Source organism: Typha latifolia, chromosome 15 (assembly GCF_019914945.1).
Source record: "Typha latifolia isolate L0001 chromosome 15, TyphaL0001v2, whole genome shotgun sequence".
Lineage (NCBI taxonomy): Eukaryota > Viridiplantae > Streptophyta > Magnoliopsida > Poales > Typhaceae > Typha > Typha latifolia.
Genome location: NC_133100.1, coordinates 6,602,192 through 6,625,653, shown reverse-complemented (window position 1 = coordinate 6,625,653; position 23,462 = coordinate 6,602,192). Strand labels below are relative to the sequence as shown.

Here is a 23,462-nt window from a genome sequence, read left to right as displayed (position 1 = left end):
GGAAATTAAGAAAATAATTTGAGAGTAGCCTGGTACCAGATGAATAGCTGTATTTTATTCTCCTGCAATTAAGAACAACTTTCAAGAACTCCTCTAAACATATAATTAATCGATGAAAGAAGAAGCAAATTGATAACTTTGGTTGTAGAGAACGACATCGATTTTTTTAGGAATATATATGCTGAAAATCACCATATCTGGATGGCCACTCAAGGCTAGTCTACTCTGTACTGAAGAATCACTAATATCAGGAAAAGGGCAACATTGAAGCACAACATTGTTGGCTGACTCTGATGATCTTGCCAAACTTGTAGTAAAACAAGCCAGGAATTCTTTGCATCATTAAATCTCTGCTAAGATTGCAGTGTAAAAGGCCTTGTTCCTTATATATAAACAACATGCCCAGCATGTAGGCGAAAAATGATACAAATCCGCATTTACAGATGCTCAAGTCACTGGATGAAATTTATGTATTAAGGAATCAAAAAGAAAAGAGAAAGAATTGCCAAATATAACAATCAATCATCGCTTTGCCAAACCTCATGGAGAAGCTGATACCTGACAGCATGTGAAGAGTTTTTCTGCTTTGACTTGGCTGTGGGGGTTGAGGATATTTCAACTATTGAGGCTAAAGGTGAATCCATCAGCTCCTGAAGTTCATCATCACTGGTGTAGGACTTACGGATCAAAGACGATCCACTCCTCCTAAGACTTGGAGTTGCAACATCTCCTATGATGCTCAAAACTAAATCAACTGAAGGAGGAGAATAAACGACAGGAGAAGCATTGCATGGCACATTTCTTATTCCATCTTCGCTGTTCTCCAAATGACCCTAGTGATGGTGGTTATCAGGATTAGTAACTGAAAGACTGACAAATGAGTCATATTTTTTTTCTCTTAGATGTTTTCACCAAGAGATTCAGAAGAACAAAACATGGAAAATAAGAACATGAGAAATAAGCAGCTATAAAGAGAAGCATCATGCTTGGAGGTCAACGGTTTTAGGCTTTTTGCGTTTCATTCCTATTACGAACATTGAGCTGGTGTAGGCTTTTAAACCTTTAATAGTTAGCTGGGATAGAAGGTTGACTTATTTTCAGGTGTTTATATACAAGCATCAAAAGAATTGTCTATGTTTACAAATGTAATATTATCGTCAAAACTGGAATATCTAAAGTAAGGAAAGTTCCCACAAAGAAGCAAGCATTGCAGAGAGCATGTCTTCTCTATTTTGAAGACATAATAAAAAGAACTGGTTCTAAACTTTTTCTTTTCTTTGTTTTCCTTCACTTCAGATAATTCCATTGTGCTTAAGATGAACATACATAGTTGGGACTAACATTTTGTTGTAGGTAATTCCTCCATTTTCATCATTTTATCTGGTTTGGAATACTAAATCTTTTTCTCACTCTATTAATACATGATAGATCAACAAATGAAAGACAAACTTTGTGTATGTTAAAATCTCAATTGGAATTTTTTTCCTGATAGGGGTGTTTCTTTCCTGATAATCTTTATTACTTACTAATGACAAATGCTTGTGCTTCCAAAAGATAACTGACAAAAAGAAGATGAAAAGATTGATGATTAACTCAGGCTTAAAAAGATATACTTTCATGATCTACTCCAAAAAAATAAAGATTAATAGTCAATACACAAAATTTTAAGAACCTACCTCAGATTCCAGTGCTTCAAGCACATTTCCTGGTACGAGATCAGGACAAAATTCATCAGGCAGGAAGCTATCAAGGATCCGCTTGATAATTGATGGACTGAATGTTGGACAAACCTTTCCAAAATGATCGCATAGAATGAGAAAGAAATAAATGAGATTTTTTTATGAATATAACGGTTAGAGGAAAGTCACAAGTTTATGTAGTAAGACAGGAGTTCTATCTAATAGACATACCTCTTTCCTGATAGATCTCTCCAAAAGCATGTCCTTTGGGAGCATAAGAAGATCACTGAATGCACTTAGGAGATGGAAATATTTCAAGGATTCAGAGACATCAAGCCTGTCATCATCTTGCTCACTCTTGATTCGAGGTTGCTCATCCTCATCCAGACCCAATAGGTCAGTTAGCCATCTTGACCAGTTGCCAATCTAGCACCAAAATGAAAGAAAGATTTAGTACATGTATTTCTTTCTTTTTATTATATAATAAATGATCTGAACAATTAAACAACCTGATCCCCAATATTTTGTGCTTTGGCACTAACAGAAGATAAGTAGGTCACCAAATTTACATCTTAATGGAAAAAAATCTTGACCAAGTACACAAACTACAAATTAGAAATATTCAGCAAAGCCAGAGCTTACCTAGGCATGAGAATGTACAATATATATGTGGATAATTTAGTTAATACAATGTTATACTATCACTTACAGTATTTTTTAATTGAGCACCTGCACCGAAGCTTAATTTTCCAGATGAGACAGGGAGAACGGTGGGATCACTTATTGGGTCTGAAGTTGGGTCCGTTGGGATTTCATCATCAGATTCTCGTAAAATAGCATTGAACATAGCCACATCAAGTCTTGAAATGCATTGCTCCATGACCTGTAAACAAATCAGATGTTCTAAAATATCTCTACGTGAATATAGTACACAGCACATAGGTAATATGCTACTTATACTTGTGCCACCTGATTTTCAACAACAAAATGGCCAGAAATAAGTAACCAACTTTCTCAACATTAGGCAATCAATAGCAAGCCAACATGTTACATTATATTTGTTCCTCAGAAAGGAATAAGATTCAATCAAATAGACATTATGCGTGCTAAGATAAAATACATAGTCTAGAAAGATATTAGAAGCATTACTAGACAATAACTAAACACTGTGAAAGGGGCCATTCTAGTGCTCAACGTTCCCCCCAAATCTGTGGTAAAGGAGAACAAGATGTATGCATCTTTCCCAATTATAAGGAGGGGAACTTCATATAATCAGGGGAAACCTCACCGTCACCCTAAGTGATGTGTAAGTACTATATAGAAAGCCATAAGCAATCCAAAGGCCTAAGCTATCATGACTACTCTTTATTTAAAAATAATGGTTGTAGTATTCAAGTGAGCAATAGCACTTATTCTACACATTGACTCTATATAAGCCAGAGATCCGCACTCACTAATCTAGGCAGAATAGGCAAACAACCACATTGATGTCTTCCTGCCCTAAGGGGGCAAAGCCTTTCGGAGGCATCCTTAAAAGCTTTCTTCCAAATTTCCATTGAAAAGTTTGCATGTTCCTGATCAGGTGTGGTCAATGCCTTCCCATAACTTTTCTTCATGTGAGACCTTATCTTTGGTTCATTACTCTCAGTAGTGGACTGCATTTGTGGAGTAAAGGTCTGAAACAACAAAAACAATTGATGTCAATTGCTGATCAGGAAAGATGTACTATTAATCCAACTTGTGAAACATCATGAAACCAGAATAATAGTATAATCAGAGTTAGGCCGAACCTGCCACCAGATGGACTCGACAATTCGAGAGAATATCCAGTTTTCAATCTTTTCTAATGCAGATATGAATGTGTCAGGATCTTCCAAGTGATCAAACTCTTCAGTTAAAGTCAGATTTCCTTTCCTTCCTTTCTTTCGATAAATAGATTCCCATCGTAATGTTGCGGATTTCCTCTTGGACATTCTTCCAGGATCTCCTTCTGCAGAATAAGGGTCATTACTTCCACCAATTTCAGACAGCTTAGTTGCTTGGCTGACGATTGTTCTCAATACAACAGAATTTGACAACCAGAAGGTCAACCTGACTAAGAAAAGCATCTTAAGAAGTCAAAATATATTATTTCATACTCAAAACTGCTATTAAGAACAAGATTAAATCTATATAATGGTCTAGGAAACTATAGAACTTTAAGAGATGGTGAAAGCAGATTATTTGTTGACTACTTGCATTCCACCGTAAATAAAAAGAATTTTAACATGAGGATAATATTTTACATGCCTTGGAACATCATTTCCACATGCTCTTGCAACCAAAACTAGTCCAGAGGAAGCACTTCTGGCCACACTTGCCCTCCTTTCTTTTGACCAGTGTTTCAAACCATGAAGATAGAGCCTTGAAATCCGTCGAGCTGGAGTGTGGACCTTTTGCGATGAGCTACCATGCTCAGCAGTTATGGAGTAAAGGCCTATCTCAACAGAAGCAGCTTCTCTTAGTTCTCCTTCAAGTAACTCAATTTTAAGCTCCAGTTCCCGAACTCTGTTACTAGAAACACCATTACTGTTTATTGTAGAACTATCATCTGGACCGGAGCTTGTACTCTCCTGGTCATCCATTCCATCTTCTGTCCCACACATTCTGCGACTGCGTACATCTCCTTGAAAATCAATTTCCTTCACATCTTCCATGGACTGATCACTTGATTTACGTGTGATGCTTCTCTTGAAGTCTGATGGTGACCTCACAGAAAACTTAATGTTCTTTGCTCTATCACTACCTAAACTACTGTATGGTCTTACTCCAGGAAATCTCAGGGCGGAACTGGTCAAGTTAGATTGGAATGACATTTTACCGCTATTTTGTAGAAAAATTTTCTGCTCAAAGACTGTGTTTTGGTCTACATTTGTAACTGATACAACAGAAGGACTATCTGGATGATCAGTTATCTGTTGAACTTCAACTGAATGGTTTTCTCTTTTGACTTCTGATCCATTTATAGTCTGGTTTTCATCTTTCTCCAGATTCATGAAATCAGAAGCATGATTAATTTCTGCTGACCCATTTCCATTCTCTTGAGCTCTCACATCCTTTTCAATTGAATGGTTTTTGGTTTCCACTTCTAATTCATTTATCATCTGCTTCTCTTTTAAATCTTTCTCCAGATGTACGAAGTCAGACCCATGACTGCTTTCCATTTTGACTGCCGTATTTATGTTATCATGATGTCCCTCCTCCTTTTCAACATTACTTTCAGGTTCAGTATTGTTTAAAATCTTCTGCTTCTCAATCTGATCATTATCTAATGATTCGTTCATGTTCTTTGCTTCCATAGTATTTTCTTCTTCTACAGTGCTCTCTTCTGCATCTTCTTTGCTCCTGTCTTGAACCTTCTTCTCCTGGACTTCTTGGACCAAATAATCTGTCTCATGATCCTCCTTCATATTGCCAAGTACAATTTCTTTCTTCAAAATTTCCGAAATGACAGAGGATGAAGACAAATGCATGTCAAGGACTTCTGACTTCTCCAAGACAATAGCTGAGTTCCTTACCTGAGAGCTAGGCAAAGAAGTGTCATAATTCTCTGAGACCTCAGGATTGTTTGGTTGGCCTACCAACATCAGTTGGGGCTCATATCTATTTTGATCAATGGTAGCACCACTAAGGTGAGAGTCCAATCTTTCTGGTATGAACTCCTCTTTTGCAGGCTCGGATTCCAATTGTATGCTTGTTTCTTCATTACAGCCCCTTCTGCTCTCCTGCATTGGCTAGCAAATTAGCATTACCTTTCTATAGCAGCATTTGAAATTCGTAACTTTTAATGAGTTCCTTACCTGAGAGCTAGGCAAAGATGTGCCATAATTCTCTGAGACCTCAGGATTGTTTGGTTGGTCTACCAACATCAGTTGGGGCTCACACCTATTTTGATCAATGGTAGCACCACTAAGGTGTGAGTCCACTGTTTCTGGTATGATCTCCTCTTTTGCAGGCTCGGATTCCAATTGTATGCTTGTTTCTTCATTACAGCCCCTTCTGCTCCCCTGCATTGGCTAGCAAATTAGCACTACCTTTATGTAGCAGCATTTGAAATTCGTTACTTCAAAATGAAAATTGAATACTTTAGTTTTTATCATTAGCTTCTTTTAATTGCTCACAAGGCAATTACAATCTTAGGTTAAGTGAAATTGTACAACAAGACAAATGATCATACTTTTAATCTCCTTCTACTCATTGACAATATGCATAAAGAAACAAGAAGAAAAAAGAATTGTTAAAAATCTTGGCCTCCTTGGTTTCATAAGATCCCTAGAAATATGGATGGCAGTTTTGATGCATAATATTTCAAAACTTTCTTTAAGGAATGAATAAACTATTACGAATGCCAGTAGCAAACACAATACTGCAGAAACCATCAAATTTATAAGGATCATTAGTAGAATACCTCAATGTGCTCCTTTACTCCATTGCTACTTTGAACAGGCAGATTTGCATTCATATCTATAGTAGGCGATGAGTTAGAAAGTGAAGAATGTGAAGATTCATCTTCATCATCATCAGTAAAAGAAGCAATCTCTGCTTCTTCAGCATACTCCTCATTCATCAATACAGAAACCGATTCTTTTCCATCCTTATCCATTGACACCTCCTTATGTAGGCTTTCTCTTGATGATGTCGAGCCATCCCTATCAAATTGTTGAATCCTTAAATAAAGCACAGGTTGCGAGTTATTCCTAAAGCTCCTCTTGCAGCTGACTGGTGCACCGACAGTCACGGATTCCTTGAGGACCCCGAGCTCCGCCAAGTCCACTGCTGCACTGCCCAGATGCTGGCCTTTTGTCTTGTCCCTCCTAGGCTCGTATAAATTCAGCTCCAGCACATTCTTCTGAAACGTGCCTGAGTCATTGCCTTTTGTTGATCCTTCCTTCAAAAAACTGACTTTGAGTTTAAATGACTCATTGAATTCAATCTTCCCTTCCGCAGTAGTCGATCCAAGCGAAGGCACAACCGGGTTTGTCGATCCAGAGTTGCGATCTCCATTCTCCCAACTGAGGACCACGGAGCGGAGGGATTTCAGGGATTGAGACGGCGGCCATGGCTTGATTTCTTGTATGTGAATGATGTAATCAACATGAATTGTTGTGCCTTTCCTGTTCTTTGATCGGAGACCCAGCACCATGGTTGCAAGATTGGATTTTGATCCTCGATGTGTTACTTCTGGGTTCCAATCAGCATACTCTGTAAGCTCTTATTGGCAATTCACCTAATAGGTTGCGCGCATCATCTCTCCCCGGAGCTTTCAACAATGAAAAGAGATTGAAAGAGAGTTAAAGCTAACAGAATTCAAACCACGACAGTAATCCATTCACCTTTTAGCGAGCAATTAATCCATCAAAAAAACACATTTTGAACAACCCAGACATAGACTTCGAAGAAGAAGACATCATACCTACAATGGAGAGAAATGTCGGTCACTCGCAAACTCTCATTCCTTTTCAACTCTGAATGGGTAAAGAAAGCAACCCAAGAGATTAAATTGAATCGAATTCTCTCAATACTTATTACTAATATATTATATACAACTATACTACAAATAAAGCAGTGTGTGTGTGTATGTGAGAGAGAGAGAGAGAGAGAGAGAGAGAGAGAGGGGGGAGAGAATTTTAGTCAGAGAGCGTAAAGAGTTGTTCTCTAAAATGTCTGTTCATGGGTTGGAAGTATTAGCCAACGCCTAAAATATTCGCGCTTTCTGGAACACTGTTGGAAGAGAACTGCGATCCGTTCGATCGAGATCGGACGGCGATGGAGGTTCGGACGACAGGATTTGGCACACCACGTTGACGTCGTGGAAATCGAGCTAGATTCTGCTCTGCCGCCACGCGACTGGTGATGGAGCGATCTCGGCCGTCCAAAATGGTGGGCCAGGTTTTGTGTTCGAAGTTGGGAGTGGATCGCCTGCAAGCTTGGTTGTAGCTGGGTACTTAGTGGCTTAGTATTGGTTGTCAAACTATCATGACGTGTGATAAAAATGATACAACCTTTGTCACACTTTTGAGTTCTATAATAAGAAATAATTACACTTTGACCCCTGAACTATTACCTATATTTATAATTTTTCTCTCATTTACTATTGATGACACAATGACACATTAACCTCTCTAACATTAGAAAACCTCTAAAACAATTTTTTCATTAATTAAAAAAAATAATATGTGAGTGTCATAATCAATTGCCGGTCTTATATTTATTCGTAACCTTTAACAATCTTATAGTTTTGACGTATATACAATTGCCGGTCTTTATCCAAAATTTAATTAATATTTAACAAAAAGTGATGATATGATATCTTATTAACCCTTAATTTTTCTCTCGCCGCATAATAAAATTTTATTCTTTTCTATCAAAACTATTTTAAGTACTTAGAGTGAAAGAAATATAAACCTAATAAATTTTCACAAAAAGAAAACTATGGTTTTAACTGATTAATATAAATAAGAAGAACATTTTAATTTTTATATTAAAGCTAATATTAATTAGGTAATTAAAGATAAGTCAAAACTATAACTACAATGGATTTAAGTATTACAAATAAAAATTCAATGAAGGAAAGGAATGGTATTTACCCATCAGGTGTAATTTGTTCCAAATAATTATTACACCACCTCACAGCCTTTTATTTTCAATTTATTATCCCTTCCATAAAGATAAAATATGATGTCAACACAAACTGTACTAATACTTAAAAAATGCGGGGCTTTATATGCAAATCTCCTTGTTAAAACACCGCTCAGCCAATCAAAGGCTTCCAAGCACCTAATTGCAGGAAACGCCTACACCCAGAGCTGCAAGAGATCACCCGTAAAGGAGGTTGGTGAGTGGTGACACCGGAGGGGGGCCCATTAGAATGTGAGACGAACCAAAGCTGACAAAGGAAAAGTCCATAGTATTAAGCTGTAAGGTGGGCCCGCCATTATGGCGAAAGCCCACCATAATTGATTAATTCACTATTCCCCCCCCCATTTGGCCCCCCAAAAAACAAAAATTTATAAAGATATTTTACATATATACCCTTCTAAAATCTCTTATTCATCTCTCAAAACATTTGGTATATATAATATACCCCTTAAAACGTAACTAGCCGTTAGAAAATTTTCAGTGTAACTGTAAAAAAGATAGAAATATCTTTATTCTTATTTTCTACATATTCCTTTCCATTAAGAGGGGTATTTATGTCTTTTTATCTGCTAAATTACTAATTTTTTTAATTTATAGGCATAAAATTGGAAGTGTTCGATAATTAATTGCACGAGATCGGGTTTGGATAAGAGTATCCAACCTAGCCCGATAAAGCTATCCGAGTTGGATTCTGACCTTGCTTAGATCCGCTATGAAATGGATTTGTTCTAGTTTTCTAGATCTTGGAAGGATGTTATGGATTGCATAAATTAGTTAGACATATTTTTTTAAGGAAGTAGGTAAAATAGAGAAGGGCATCTCATGATGGTTACATTCTAATTTCCTTTTTGTTTCATTATAGAAGCCATTATTATTTTAGTCATGCATGAGAATAAATTAATGGAATGCATCAATTAAAGAAAAAAGTATTAGGATGAGGTTGGTGAGGGCAAGAGATGGCAGTTTAAGTGTCATGATCTTGATTTAGTCTCACCTCGTTATATCTTTGAGATTTTTATATAATTGATCGTCGTTATATTTTTAAGAATAGTATTATCGCCACCGAAATTATTGAGCTCTTTTAAAAATTTTATTTCGTCAGTTAATTCAAACTAAATGGAATTGAAAATTAAACTCAGATTAAGAATAGATTATTTTTTTCTCTTGTATAAGTTACTTCAAATATTTGGGAAGCTTTCTAATATTATCCGAAATCATAGTATAAGAAAATAATCATTACTAAGTATTTTGCACTCTAAATTTCAAGAAAGAAAGGTATTTGTAGCCTTTTGTATGCATCTGTAAATCTTTTAACAAACATCTAATCATATATTTTAATAGTTCTTGGCGGCAATTATGTAAAAATTCCTATATCTTTTCATAGTGAGGGTAAATGCCAGATAGATTTTTTATGTATAAATGAGCATCCATAGTATCAATCTCTTTTGTTGCTTTTGGATGCCAGCTAAGTTATAATCATAGGAGTTGGCAATAATTATTGCTGCTAACAAAAGCATTCTCTTGTTGTATTGATGATAAGAACTTTGTGTGATGTGGTTGGATCCTTTCCCTAAATTTCATCATTTGGTATGGATTCACATCATGGTATTATGGAAGATGTTTAGCTCAATTTCTACTTACATCCATGTATTTTAAACTAAGCACTTAATCCTATAGTCCACACTGAATTATATCGTTACTCAGCTGTAAACATGGATATAAAAATACTTAATTACCTGAATATAATCATTTGATTTAGGGATAATATGGGTAATTTGGTTATTTAATAGTTTGCTTGAAAAATATTAGCGTTGATGAACTTAATGTGATCCGAGTCTAATTGAGTCACCTCATAGGAGAGATTAGATTTGCTGGGTCGAACATATTTATCGTAATATTAGTTATTTAATATTTTCAAAAAATTTATGGCATCGGGCTCGATGGTCAAACCTTTGACCAATGGCGTTCCGATGCCAGAACATAAGAGCGGCCTTCATTGAAGCATTTGAACAACTGAGCAATAATGCTCGAATGTCACAATTTGAAAACAGCAGAACATCGAGATGTTCAAACTCCTAGCCAACTGCGTTCAAATGCCCTAATCCGAGAACAGTCTTCGCCGAAGTGTTGGAACGCCCAACCAATGAGGTTCAAGTGCCTTAATTTGAGAGCAGTCTTCGTCAAAGCATTTTAACGCTCATCAAACAATATGTGAACTCCCTAACCTGAGAGTAGTATTCATCGAAGGGTTTGAATGCCTATCCAATGGGATTTGAATGTCTCAACCCGAGAGCAATCTTCATTCAATGATGTTCCAATGTTTGACGCTGAGGTCATTTCGTGTTAGGGTAATTTGAACATTTTTGAATTTCTGGCTAGCCTCTAAATATGTGGAAGGCAACCACTTTGAGATTATTAAAGAATATCAATATTTTCTACTTTCTTCTACCTCTAACCTCCTTATTATCTCTCCTAGTCTTCTCCTTCGATCTAAGGCCGACGCTATCAAGATGACGTCATTCCCTTCCTTCTCAACTGTTGATCCTCCTAGTCCAGCAAAGTCGATTATCTTCTCCCCCTTCTTCAGACCCTAGCCGCCATTTAGCTCTTCCATTCTTACCTATTGATCCCCCTTCTTCCTTTCTAAATCACATATCTACTTAACACTATCACTGTCTTCATTATCCTTTCCACTTCCATCATGTAGATCTTATCATCTCACCGATTCCACTACCTAATCACCTACTATTATCTCCAACAAAACCAAACTTAGCCCGGTACATAACAATTGATATCAGATCTCACCTTAGTCCAGTTCCCAACAGATTCATGTTGATTCTAATGTTTGCAATGTTAGTTTTGAACGGAGAATCTAATTGTTGCAACTTAGTTTGGACCACAGAGGTTGTAATAGTTATAAGGTGTTTAGTTGTTAAGATATGAACAACGAGGGGGATGGGACCAAATATCAAAATGACATTGATACTTTTGGAAAAGTGCTAGTGTGGGTATCTTGATAATTATCTATGTTCCATAAACATGGTCAGATCCCCTTTTCTTTATGTTGAAAATATAACACCCTCACCCGACACAGGCACGTGCACGCCCATGTGACACACACGGTGCACACGATAGGACAGGCAGGGCTCGTCAAGCATAGATATACACCTATGCTTAACACAATCCATCTTAGAGATAAATTATACTATTAGTCAAATAAACTTGTTAATATGTGAATATCTAAGTCCACAATAATACACACTAAACATCTACATAATCTGGCAAGATCTATATAGGCCACGATAAATCATTAAGATATTACTATATAATATCGTCCAGCATGCATAACAATTTTTATTATAACACAGTCTAATATAATGGGATACAAAAATATACAACATCGGTACAACTCAATATCTATATAAACTATCTTCTATATTGTCTCGCATCTATAGCACACCTCATCTTTGCTCTAAAATATTTTCTCATGATATCTAAAGTCGCTATCACGTACCACATATCTAGAAGATTAGAAAAGAAATAAAGAGAGTCATGAGTTAAAGAGAATCGCTACCGACCATAATTATACTATGATATCATATGCAATCATATATGATACAAAATGACCACTTGATAATTAGGTATATTAAATGATAATAAAATCATATGCATTTCTCAATATTTCAGTTATCAATATCAACTATGAATAATATCATCATATGAGACTATTATGTACAGTCAACATCTGGTACTCGGTCTTAAATCAAGCCTAAAAGTTTTGAGTATACACTACTAACCGTTAACGGTATCTCAATCATATAACCATACCATGCCAACTATTAAGGCTATTATCATCATCTAGACTCGGGTACCCAACTAGCTGATAGAAATCACATGAGAATAACTCGCCACATATGCCTTGGCGAACGACATGTGTCTGAATATCTATTGTGCACACAGACTAAATTACGGATCATATGCATTTTATCTAGTACTATAACAAGTCATGCATATTAGAAATTTAGATGGTAAGAAAGTCAAAAGAAATATAATGTTACGTAATCTTCAATTATACATGCATCTATCATATGCATACTCATGCTAGAGATCATATCAACATAAATAAAGTCATAATAGTATAGTCCTCTCCAATCGTCTATATATATCAATAGTATATTTATATCTAAGATCTTCTAATCAAATGAATGATAAAATGTGCTTAAGTAAAATCATGCTAGAGATCAAAACATGCATATACATAAGTATAATATATTCTAATTTGAGAAACACTTCTAAGGGATAAGACTACTCACATCTGATCAGAAGATACAAACTACGTATTCTTCCCATCCGTCAATCAAACGTCAACTTAGCATTAACAGGGTATACATGGTCTTAAATAAGGAGCTTGAAATTTGAAAATATTTAAGTAGTATAAAGTTAGTCGTTTATCTGATTATAATCAGTTTGAGTAAAATATAATAGTTTATTAGTTTTAAAGTTAATTAGATTCATAAGATAAATTTAATTATGATAATATTAATATGCTATTACCATAATTATATTTATTTAATAAGAATCCCCTAGTTTACTAATTATAGAGTAAGTAATAAGTATATAGTAATTTATCTATTTTTGTATATAACTAATAACGACCATATATATAATTTATAAAAATATAATTATAAATATAATCTTATTAATAATTATTTTGTGATACTCTTATTTAATTAATCATAAATTATATGTAAAATAGTCATTATCCTATTATACAAAAATAATATGTAAGAAGCTAAAAATAATTTGTATTTCATTTTATAAAAGTAGTAGACAATAATAAGAAGCTAAAAATAATTATATAAAATATAAAATTATTATCAATAAGACTACATGTATTAATCTAATAAACAATGGCTAAACCAAAAAATAAATTTATATGCAAATATTTATAATTATAATTAATAAATTATTATACTAAAAATACTTAGGTAACAATTATACTAGTGAGTGTAAAATATCAAAATAATTAAGTATCTAATTAAACTAATTTACCTTAATTTTAGGAAGTAAATTATATAATTAATAGAAATTAACAAGAGGGAGCAACCCCTTGCTACAGTGCTGGGCTCGGTCCAGCATTGAAAGAAAGAAAGAAAGAAAGAAAGAGAAGAGAAGAGGAGAAGAAAAAAGAGAAGGGAAGGAGGAAAAGCCGGGCCGACAAGGGGGGGAGTCTCGACTGTTGCTGGCTAGCCAGCTGTCGGCCTCTCACCGGCAACTCGGTTCTGACAAACTCGAGAGAGAGAGGAAGAGGAGGGAGGAGGCTCACTGGTATTAGTAGCACGGCAGTGGAAGCGACGACGATGGTCTAAAGTGGTCGGCGTCGGCTTACCGAGAGGGATAGGGAGTTTGAGAGAGAAGAACTAGAGTGAGTGATAGAGTTTGAGAGGGGGAGAGAGAGAGGCGGCGGCGGTAAGGGGGCCTGGCCCAGTTGGCCGGGCCGGCACACGCGCCCTCAGCGCGCACCCACTAGCATGGCACGAGCTCGTGCAATGCAATAGCTATTATTATTATTATTATTATTATTATTATTATTATTATTATTATTATTTTGTCTTTCATTCTATCTCTCTTCTTTTATCTTTTTATATTTTATATTATTATTATTTTATTTTTAGATCTGGGTTATTACAAGAAATATTATATATTTCATGTGAATATTCTATTAACTTTTAAGCTCATATTTAAGTGGGGTTTACATATTATTAATAATATATTAATAGTGGAATTAAAAGACCTCACAGAGTACTTTTATGTCATAAATTCACTTATTCATTCATAGTGAAATAAAATGGGCTTTAAAGTGGGTATTATGGTAATAGAAAATAAAATTAAAAAAATGAGTTTAGTACTATATTTATATTTGAGAAATATTAGTATAGTATATAAGTGTCAAACTTCTCGTGGGCTTTAAGTCTTAAAATTATACTTATTTTGTGGGTAAAAAAATACTATACAAATTAACTCACATGCATACACACTGCCTGGCGTGTCCCTATCTGATACAGTTTGAAAATTATGCCTTTAGATTAAAACTGTTAATCGATTGAACTCCCGAAGTGGTGCATTTTTTCGTGATCAGTTGTATGTCCACTGTTCTAGAGGCAATTTGCGAAGGATGAATTGGTCTTAAGGAAATAGTGTCCAATGCTAGATTCGACTATACAAAATTTTACATTCTAAAACCTATAAATTTATTTAATTATATTTTATTATATTTTAGTGACTTTTAGAATTAGATTGTTACCGCTATCACTTTATTCAACTCCAAATTGGAATAGGAAAACATAGATTAGCGGTCACATAAGGAGATATTAATCATAGTATAAATTATATTATATTTAGGTAGTATTTGACAACAAACTATAAATACATGATCCCTAATTCATGGATATGAGTCTTGTATTCTTCAACCAAAGATTGCTTAAATTTGAAATACATAAATTGAAATTGAGCCAAACCAGAGTTAAACTGTAATTTCCTCTAGTTTTTCTTTGTGAGAATAAAATAATTTGCATTAGTTTCATTGAAGTTAAATTTAAAGTTTCTCTTTGAAGATGAGATAACAAGTGGTAGTAGGTCCAAGAACTTTCTTTTCCATCACATAATGCTCCTATATTTCATGAAGTTCTTAGCATCAGAAGTCGACACAAGATCCCGTCAAATAGATGTAAGATTTCATTGAATGCTCTACCACTTGAGAACTGTATCCTTTCAATCAGGAATCAAACATTGGCAATATTCTTAAATCAGTTTAGAGCAAGCTTTTTTATTGTCCTGACAAAGGACTTACTATTAGTTCAAACTAACTCATACAAGCCACAATTTATTTTTTTCTTCAGAAAAAGGCACACGATACATTTGAACAACAGTGTACATAAATCCGTTGAGAAGGCTTTGCCTCATTGCAAGCAATGACAACAACATTTATGTTACAAATTACATCAATGAGGTCGTGGGAAACACGTTGATAGACAATGAACCTGTTATAGTATCTCCCAATTGCTACACTTGATTGATGAACAATATCTCCAAGCTGTGGGAGTGTGGTACTTGATCGGCATCCTTGTCTGGATATCACGAAATTTGTGAAGCTGCAGGCTTCAACTTTTGTTTCTGCATCATGCTTGGGAAGCAACTTCTGATTTCTGATCACCATCAGCTGTTGCCTGGACTTGTGACGCGTATTGCAGGTTCCATAAGACCTCTTCAATGGAAGGGCGGGTAGAAGATTCAGAAGACAAGCATTTGGTGGTTATGGAGATCACGGTTGACAGAGACTCCTGTGAGGAAGTACCGATAACAATTGGATTAAGAACATGATTTCGCTCCTCCTGTCTGCATATTGACTTAGTCTGCACAAAAAAAATAGTAGTAAGATCATGTTTGCTCCGCGAAAAGAAGAGAGGTATAAGCATGAAGCATAAAAGAAGCCTTTTTGTACTCAATTCTTTATTATAATCTCAGAAGATGTTGTCAAATATAAACAATCATGAACCAGAGTAGTTTCTCAGCTTTTCTTTTGCCCTGACATGCTTTGTTTCTATCTTGTTCCCTACATTAAATATCACTCATTTTCCCCTCCACTATCCCAATGACATTGGCAGAGTCAAAGAAGGGAGAAATAGGAAAAGGAGGAGAGAGAGTAATAAAGGACTGGAAACAACATGAAATTATGTTTGAGAATATGGAGAATTTTAAAGAAAACAATATAACTATTAGACTATTAGCAATTATGCCACAGTAATCTGCCACAAGAAGGAAATCATAAGTTACTAGATCCTACTAGTTCGATGATTTCTCTATTCAACAAATTCCAAAGTCTTTGATTGTTCTCCACATGAATGAGAATCCCAACAGAAAAGATTGCATGCAATATCCACCACTATAGAATCTCAAAAAGCAAATTCCACGTCTACATTAAGATGCCTCACCACATGCAGCCCCTATACACGTGGATAGTTAGTTGTGATGATAAGATGTGCAACCCCACCACACGACACCAAAATAGTGAATAGGTGGACTAGCGAGGTTTAAACCCATGGTCTCTAAAAAGGACTTGCTCTGATACTATGTTAGATAATCAATCAACTTAAAAACTTATATTGTTAAGTAATGAACCAACAATGTTTATCATGCTTTTAACATAGTTACTCATGCATTTCTTCGTAGTGCTGACTAGGAAACTAATGTACTGCAGCATGTACCATGCAAATACTCAGTCTGCTAGGCTGTGCCAAAATAGGGGGGCTCGTCATTTGTGTATATATGGGGTCTCTAACACCTAAAAATGTAAATTATTCGGGATTGATGAGCCATCTAAACTTTGACATGGTATCAGAGTGGGTTTTTCTATCCAACATTCTTTTTTTTGGACCGGACGTATGCGGAAGTAACATGATGTCAAATTCAACTCCACAACTTGGCATGCAAATGTTTAACTGTTTTCTAAGGGGTGCTGTCTTGTCCCAGCACAGGTTTATGTGTAACAATTTTCTAGGGGGTGCTCAGTGGTAATGAGGAAAATTCACCATGTATTAATTGGTAGGTTCTGAATAGATTTATAGAAGATTAGAACATTCATGCAATTCAAGAAAACTCTGCTGTATTATGCTATTCTTTTATATACATAAAAGCATTATGAAGAAAGAAGGCATACCAAGTCAGTTAATAAGCAATCTTCTTTTCCAAGTAGTCCTGGTCCCGTGATCATTTCGAGTATGATATAACCAAAAGAATAAACATCATCCTCCAAATTGACCGTTTCTCTAGAGAGACAATAGCCATGTATCAAATTTATGTAACAAGAGCTTACTACTGAGAAAAATAACCAAGAAGCACTGTGACTGAAGTTACAACAGCATTTTGTGTAATAATGCAAGGAAGCTACTCTTGCAGAATCATACTATTACATTTTCCAGTGCTTGGTAAAGAAAAAGGTTATCTAATCTTAAAATTGGATAACTGAATGTACCATAGTACTGTAGTGTGTACAAATAATATCATGCAAAATTCGTGCATTTTCATGAGAGGAAGCAATGTTGGACAGATTTATGTTTGGAGTAGTTTATGTGGAGACCAAAATGGTAACTTTTTCATACAAAAATTATTCTGTAGAAACTCACGGTGTTGCATATTTGCTTTGAATTGTTTTCTGACCTTCTGCTCTTGCCTGGAAACCAATAGACAGTGAGTGTCAAAATACATGTGGAATTTTATACAGACAAAGCACATTCTGAAATACTGAAGCTACATTAAAGCTATAAGCTTAACAGAGGATCCTAAGTTTGTCGAAGTATACCAACCTCATGTTTGTAAATCTCATCAGTAATTATAGACAACCCATAGTCACTCAATTTTGCTATCAAGTGCTCATCAAGCAAAATGCTGTTGGTTTTTAGTCGATTATTAAAGGAACCAGGTATTATCCCTGTATGTAGAAAATGAACTGCCTTTGCAATGCCAATCAAGACTTGCAATCTATCTGACCAATTCAAAATCCTCTCCGGGCTGCAACCTGTACGAAATTGCAGGTAGAATCATCAAGACCAGAACACAAAGATAAAACCATGCACATTAGTTGAATAGTGAAGAAGCCTCCCTACCAGAAAGAAAAGAACGAAGACTTCCATTAGGTATATACTCATAAACAAGGAAAACTCTGTTCACACTTGAATCATCTAGTGTGCTGTCAACGCAGTGCCCCAAGAGACAAACCAAATTTGGGTGGCGAAGTTTTGCAAGCAGATCTAATCGAAGCTTGAGGTTCCTAATTGAATGTCTCTTGAACAATGCCAAACATCTTATTGCAACAAAAGTTCCATTCTCCAATCTCCCCTTGTAGAGCTGAAAAATATGATAAGGATATCAAATATATGAACCTAATCTAGAAAATTATGAGCATCAAAGAAACTAGAGGAATAATGCCAATATAGAGTACAATGGCTTTTGTTATCCTAATACTTAAGACTAAAATCAACCTATTAATTTCATGTCTATGAAGATAAATCCAATAGAACTTTGGTATGCCGCATTTGTATGACTGCTTCAAACTTGAAAGATGAAATTCACTGAATAAATTTATTTTGTGCTGTTCCATGAAACCATATTCTGCTTTCAGGTCTAAAAATTCACCAGGAACTAGAAGGCATAAGTTTGTTTCTTGTGCAACTACTTAAGCTTGTTATGCAAGTCCTGTAAATTGTCAATACTGGTCTCAAATTTTTATCGTTATTGTAGAAATATATTTTGTATGCTAGTAAACTTGACTTTTTTCGAGAATTAGTAAACCATGTCTATGTGATGGAAAAGGAAAGAAGAGTATTATTAAGCTGCATGGTTATTGAAAGCTAACAGTCTGCCTAGGCAGGAAAAAGGAAAGATAAGTTTATTGTTGTAGCTTGTTTCATATACTACCATTGCTCAAAACAGCACCGTTATCCTGATTGCATCACCATTTACCATCTGCATGAATGACCCATGTTACTCTTCCTCCTTCCTGTTTTAATAAATCTTTTCTCATTGTCTCTTTGCTTTTTTCCTCTTTTGCAGCTCTTATCTACCATTTTTTCTTTTGAACTATGACCTGTGTTTTGTTTTACTTTTCATTTTGTTCAATCATCCTTATTTTTTCCTCCTTCCTCGAAGCCATTCTGTAATAAATCGTTTCATTCCAAACCCCTTTTCCATTCTTTTATTTGCATAAAGAAGATCAATGAAACAAACAAATGATCAAGCATCTGCAGACCAAAGAGGTGAAGAGGGCATTCAAGTAAGTAGGCCACAGTAAAATAGCGAACATTTTTCACAAAAATGTAACAAGCCAAAATTATATAAAGTGATTAGGTATGTGAAGGAAGAGGTTATGACAATGCAGAATTTTCAAATTCTTGCAAATCTGGGATATCTCAGGTCGATCGCCAGACAATGAGAATTCTATCATTTATTAGTTCCAAAGCAAGGTAATCAAAAGTGAATTTCAACTTGCCTTGAAAGATACTTCAGAGTAACGCTAAGTGAGGTAAAGAAGTGGAGGTAAGGAATAAGCAAAAGGAGAAAGGTAGAAATATTCATAAGTAGGGAGGTTCTAAAGTATAATCAAATTTAAGATCTAAGTGAGGGCTGAAACTGTGAGTTGCCATGCAAAGAAGTCGCGCAGATGGTAAATAAGATGGCTGCTTCCCTATGATGGTCAGTTTAGTGGGTACCAATGGACTACAGTGATATTATTGGAAGCCTTTAAGAAATAAGAAGCATTACAAAAGCATCTAGCTTGAGAAAAAAAAAACAAGGTCGGGAGAATCAATTGTTTGATTAAATAAAGGCTGACAAAGATATCTGTACATAAATTGGTTGATTCAGTTTTAGTCATAGGTTGCAAAACATTAGATATGTCGGAAAACCTGAGTACCTATATGCACCAAGGTTTAAAGATAGCTGCAAATAACTTGACATCATCAAGGGGCTTTCCATCAATATCTCGTCACAACGATAGCATGGCATCATTTATCAATTTTACTAACCAAAATAAATTTAGTAACTATCAAACTGTGACTAGGGAAGGAAATTCCTTCTTCGATCAACCGGATACAAGCGAGGGTATGCAAAGTCACTTAGCTTGAAATTAAGAGAGTAAAGGGAGTCAACTTTTCTAAAACATACGGTTTTGGCTTTCACATTTATGTGGTTCCTTGATTCTTCATGCACTTTATAAAAAGATGTTGGTGCATATAAATGTCGATTCGCCTATAAAGACTCAAAAGCTCATTAGTAAGCACCTTTCCAAGTGATCCCTCGCCTATATATGCTGACCTTTCAAAATTTTTGGTCGCTTCCTTCAGCTCTTCCACAGAAAAAACCCGATGTATAGGCAGCATTTGTGTCCCTAGCTTCACAGCTTGAGAAATATACCCTGAATTTATAAAAAAAAAAAGCAAAATAGGAAAATAATAAATATTTAGGAAAAGAAACAAAATTGGGAAACATGCTACTGTTATAAATGTATCATAAATGCACCATTTTTCAGCGAAAATATCTCTCATATGGAAATACTAATGAAGCATGTCAACCCCTTGACAGACCTGTAGGTCCTAAAGTAATTGAACGCAAGCGCATCTAATCAAATCTCAGATCTCACTGATGAATAAAACTGTTTGAATGCATAAATGAAATTCTCCATCTGGTTGAAAACCCTATAAATCTTCATTCATCTTTTCTCCATTCAAATCACTTCCTATTCTACAAAGGGGGCAGGGTTTATAACCCCTTGGATTTTTATTCTACAAATTATATTGGTTTCTTGGCATAAACATCTTTAAGTAATGCTTAGTGGACAAGAATTATGTCATACCTATGCCAACTAAAGAGCAGGCTATAAACCAGAGTTGAGAATCTTGAGATAACAGGTTATGTTAAACTCATCGGCTCATCCTACTTGTAGCATACCTAATCCTTCCAAAATATAGATAAGTAGCTACTACACAGTGCAGCTACCTCCTTGTGGTTATGTTAAAATCCCCCTTGTGGTTATGTCTAAAATCAAACTATCTCTTGAACTTCCGTTTGTATCACTTTGTCCCATATAGTTCAGACTAGTGTGTAATCGTTAACTTTTCCATCTACATTTAAAAGAGAGAGAGTAATTTATTATAATACCCCTATGATATTAATAATCTCATTGTTTGAGTAAATATGAATCTTCTATCCATATTTTTAAGATGATTAAATATTTTCATTCTATGATCATATATTTAAAGGGAGGTATATTGTGATATTAGATAATAATTAATATCTAAGGCTTGTAAGTTGTAATCTTAGATAGGAGAGGAAAGAAGATGTTGAAAGTGCATTTTGTTTTAAATTTGAAGAATAGAATACAGTGAGTAAATTTAATGGAAGGAGAAAGGTAATTATGATATTTTAATATTCATTACGGTGGGAAAAAATTCCTCTAATAATTTTTCTTTAAAAAATTATACTTTCTCTATTAATTTGACGTCAATATGCAGAGGAATTGCAAAACATCAAGGTACATGGATGGGCGACAGCAAAATGCAATGATCCCGACTAGGAATAATAGAGAATCTTTCTGGAGCAGAATACTTACTTGCATTTGCAAGAAGCTCAGAGGAAAATCCTGTGGCTGAATTATCCTGCACGGACTTTGGCAATAAATGCTGTTCTGATATTGCTCTCCGACAGTTTTGTCTGCAGAAGACCAAGAAGACAAGCATAGCCATGAGCACAATGAAGGTAATTCCTCCAATTACTGCAACCAGCAATACTACTTCCTTGCTCTTGGAGCTTCTCTCTTTCATATGACTGTCCTGACAATATTTAGCTTCATGCTGCCTTTTAGGGTCAACAGTCAAGCAATTTTCATTGAACTTAACAATCCTCTTGTTCGAATTTTCTGTCAGGCAAGCAGGTATGTCACCAATTAGTCTATTAGTAGATAAATCAACAAAGCCTAGTTGGCTACTGCAAGTTATACTGCTGGGAAGAGACCCGCTGAGCATATTGGATGCCAGGTTCAAATAACTAATATTTGGAAGAGAAAAGAGGCCTTCAGGTGGAGTTCCCCGAAGAAGGTTAAATGATAGGTCAAGGTGTTGAAGCCGACTCAATTCTGCAAACTGCTGAGGAATCTCACCGGTCAGCGAGTTCTTGCTGAGTAAAATGGTCACCATGCCTTTAGGCATCACTGGTAGTTCCAAGTCTAACTCATTACCTCTCAAATCCAACATCTCAAGGCTCGTTAAGCTGCTCAAATCTGGAATCTTACCCGAAATATGATTGCCCGGCAAAGCAAGTTCAGTGAGAGTTGCAACTTTGCTAATGGATGCCGGTATGGACCCTTTCAACCGATTGTTCTGCAAGCTCACAACAGTGAGGTTCGAGAATGAGTCGAACCAATCAGGAACTGTATCGTTAAAGTAGTTCCCATCTAACGTCAGTGTTTGAATTTTTGTCATGGCAGATATCTTCGGAGGGATTGAACCATACAAGAAATTGGAACTCAAATCAAGCACTTCAAGAGAATACAGACGGTGAATTTTGTCCGGGAGAGGGCCCCAAATTCCCAGAGAAACGAGAATAACTACTCTCAGTGTAGTCAACCTTGTCAAGGTTGTAACAAAGGAATCAACAACAAAGGCATCTGAGAGAGTTAGATTGGGTATTGAGTGACCATTAAATTTATCAAGCTTGCTAAGCTTGTCGCCCACAATTTTGAGCTCCGTCACAAAGCTTCCTTCGCAGGTGACGCTAAGAACTGATGAAGGCTGTGTCCAGCAAAGGTCGTCGGTGTTATTCCAAGCGTCCAAGTGTCTGGGGTACTCCAGCTGTTTCCTCATCTGCAGCAACAACTGGGTATGTGTAGATTGTATTTGCTCACTTCTCGGGATTAAAAACAAACAGGTTAAGGTCACCACGAGGAACTGAAGAGGGCACGCCATTGAAGTCTCTGTATGTGTGATGATGGCAAAAGAACAGAAGAACAGTGCCCAGGGTAATTATATCTGCCTCTTAAAAACTAAACTGTGACAATGTGGGTCAGAATTGCTCAGTTTATCCCTCAACACAAAAAAACAAACTTTTCGCCAAACTCCACAAACCCGAGAAGGAAGAAGCACTGTAGTTGCAAATAAATACAGAATACTGCACGAACTCCTCGGCAACTCACGAGTTAAGACCTCAAAATCTGAACTTCGAAGCCAAGTTGGAGAAAAACCCACCGACAGAAACACAAAAAATTGGCCAAAGAACGCGAATAACTCCACAAAACCCAGATATCTGATATATCCTCCTCTAGATCTCCTCGCCCAGAAGCTTGTAGAAGAAGAAAGGGGCCGCAACTCCTCAAAAGCCAAAGAGATGTCCTCCTTTGGAATCTCTGGATTCCGCAAAGTGGGTTCTGGAACAGGGGAGGTAAAGAGGTAGGTAATGGACGCAAAAGAGCATTTAAGAAGACCACATGGCCTCACCCTGCGAAGACCGGCATCCGTCTCTCGCCATTATTGGACCTCTCTCTCTCTCCCCCCCCTCACC

At 35.9% G+C, this 23,462-nt stretch overlaps 2 protein-coding genes across 4 annotated transcripts; both read right to left on the bottom strand.

Moving 5' to 3' along the window:
- Positions 1 to 299: 299 nt before the first annotated feature.
- On the bottom strand, positions 300 to 7,390 carry LOC140801833 (uncharacterized). 3 transcript variants are annotated; one of them, XR_012111530.1, is made up of 10 exons: positions 7,132 to 7,266; positions 6,127 to 6,978; positions 5,519 to 5,734; positions 3,969 to 5,443; positions 3,470 to 3,770; positions 3,134 to 3,355; positions 2,409 to 2,562; positions 1,911 to 2,105; positions 1,677 to 1,790; positions 300 to 833 (listed from the first exon to the last, which is right to left on the bottom strand). XR_012111530.1 is itself a non-coding variant. In XM_073157152.1 (10 exons), the coding sequence occupies exons 2-10, from the start codon at positions 6,859 to 6,861 to the stop codon at positions 519 to 521; spliced, it is 3,738 nt and encodes a 1,245-aa protein (XP_073013253.1). In that variant the 5' UTR covers positions 6,862 to 6,978; positions 7,132 to 7,390; the 3' UTR covers positions 300 to 518. The 3 variants fall into 3 exon arrangements, 2 of the variants coding, with proteins under 2 accessions (XP_073013253.1, XP_073013252.1); XM_073157152.1 differs by having other exon boundaries at positions 2,389 to 2,562; positions 5,519 to 5,725; positions 7,132 to 7,390; XM_073157151.1 differs by having other exon boundaries at positions 2,389 to 2,562.
- A 7,765-nt stretch (positions 7,391 to 15,155) lies between these two features.
- On the bottom strand, positions 15,156 to 23,462 carry LOC140801995 (probable inactive leucine-rich repeat receptor-like protein kinase At3g03770). Its single transcript, XM_073157398.1, has 7 exons — positions 21,520 to 23,462; positions 20,192 to 20,325; positions 18,020 to 18,260; positions 17,720 to 17,931; positions 17,540 to 17,586; positions 17,074 to 17,182; positions 15,156 to 15,769 (listed from the first exon to the last, which is right to left on the bottom strand). The coding sequence occupies exons 1-7, from the start codon at positions 22,868 to 22,870 to the stop codon at positions 15,536 to 15,538; spliced, it is 2,328 nt and encodes a 775-aa protein (XP_073013499.1). The 5' UTR covers positions 22,871 to 23,462; the 3' UTR covers positions 15,156 to 15,535.

Bases quoted from the DNA above. Each gene is read 5' to 3' on its own strand.
- LOC140801995 (XM_073157398.1), bottom strand. From the start codon at position 22,870: ATGGCGTGCCCTCTTCAGTTCCTCGTGGTGACCTTAACCTGTTTGTTT. The intron at 17,587-17,719 runs GTTGGTATACTT...ATTGGTTTCCAG, and splicing joins ATGAGATTTACAAACATGAG to GCAAGAGCAGAAGGTCAGAA. The intron at 15,770-17,073 runs GTATGCCTTCTT...TTTTTTGTGCAG, and splicing joins ATTGCTTATTAACTGACTTG to ACTAAGTCAATATGCAGACA.
- LOC140801833 (XM_073157151.1), bottom strand. From the start codon at position 6,861: ATGGTGCTGGGTCTCCGATCAAAGAACAGGAAAGGCACAACAATTCAT. The intron at 3,771-3,968 runs GCATGTAAAATA...TTTCTTAGTCAG, and splicing joins TGTGGAAATGATGTTCCAAG to GTTGACCTTCTGGTTGTCAA. The intron at 2,106-2,388 runs GTAAGTGATAGT...TTTTGGTGCTAG, and splicing joins GTGCTCAATTAAAAAATACT to ATTGGCAACTGGTCAAGATG.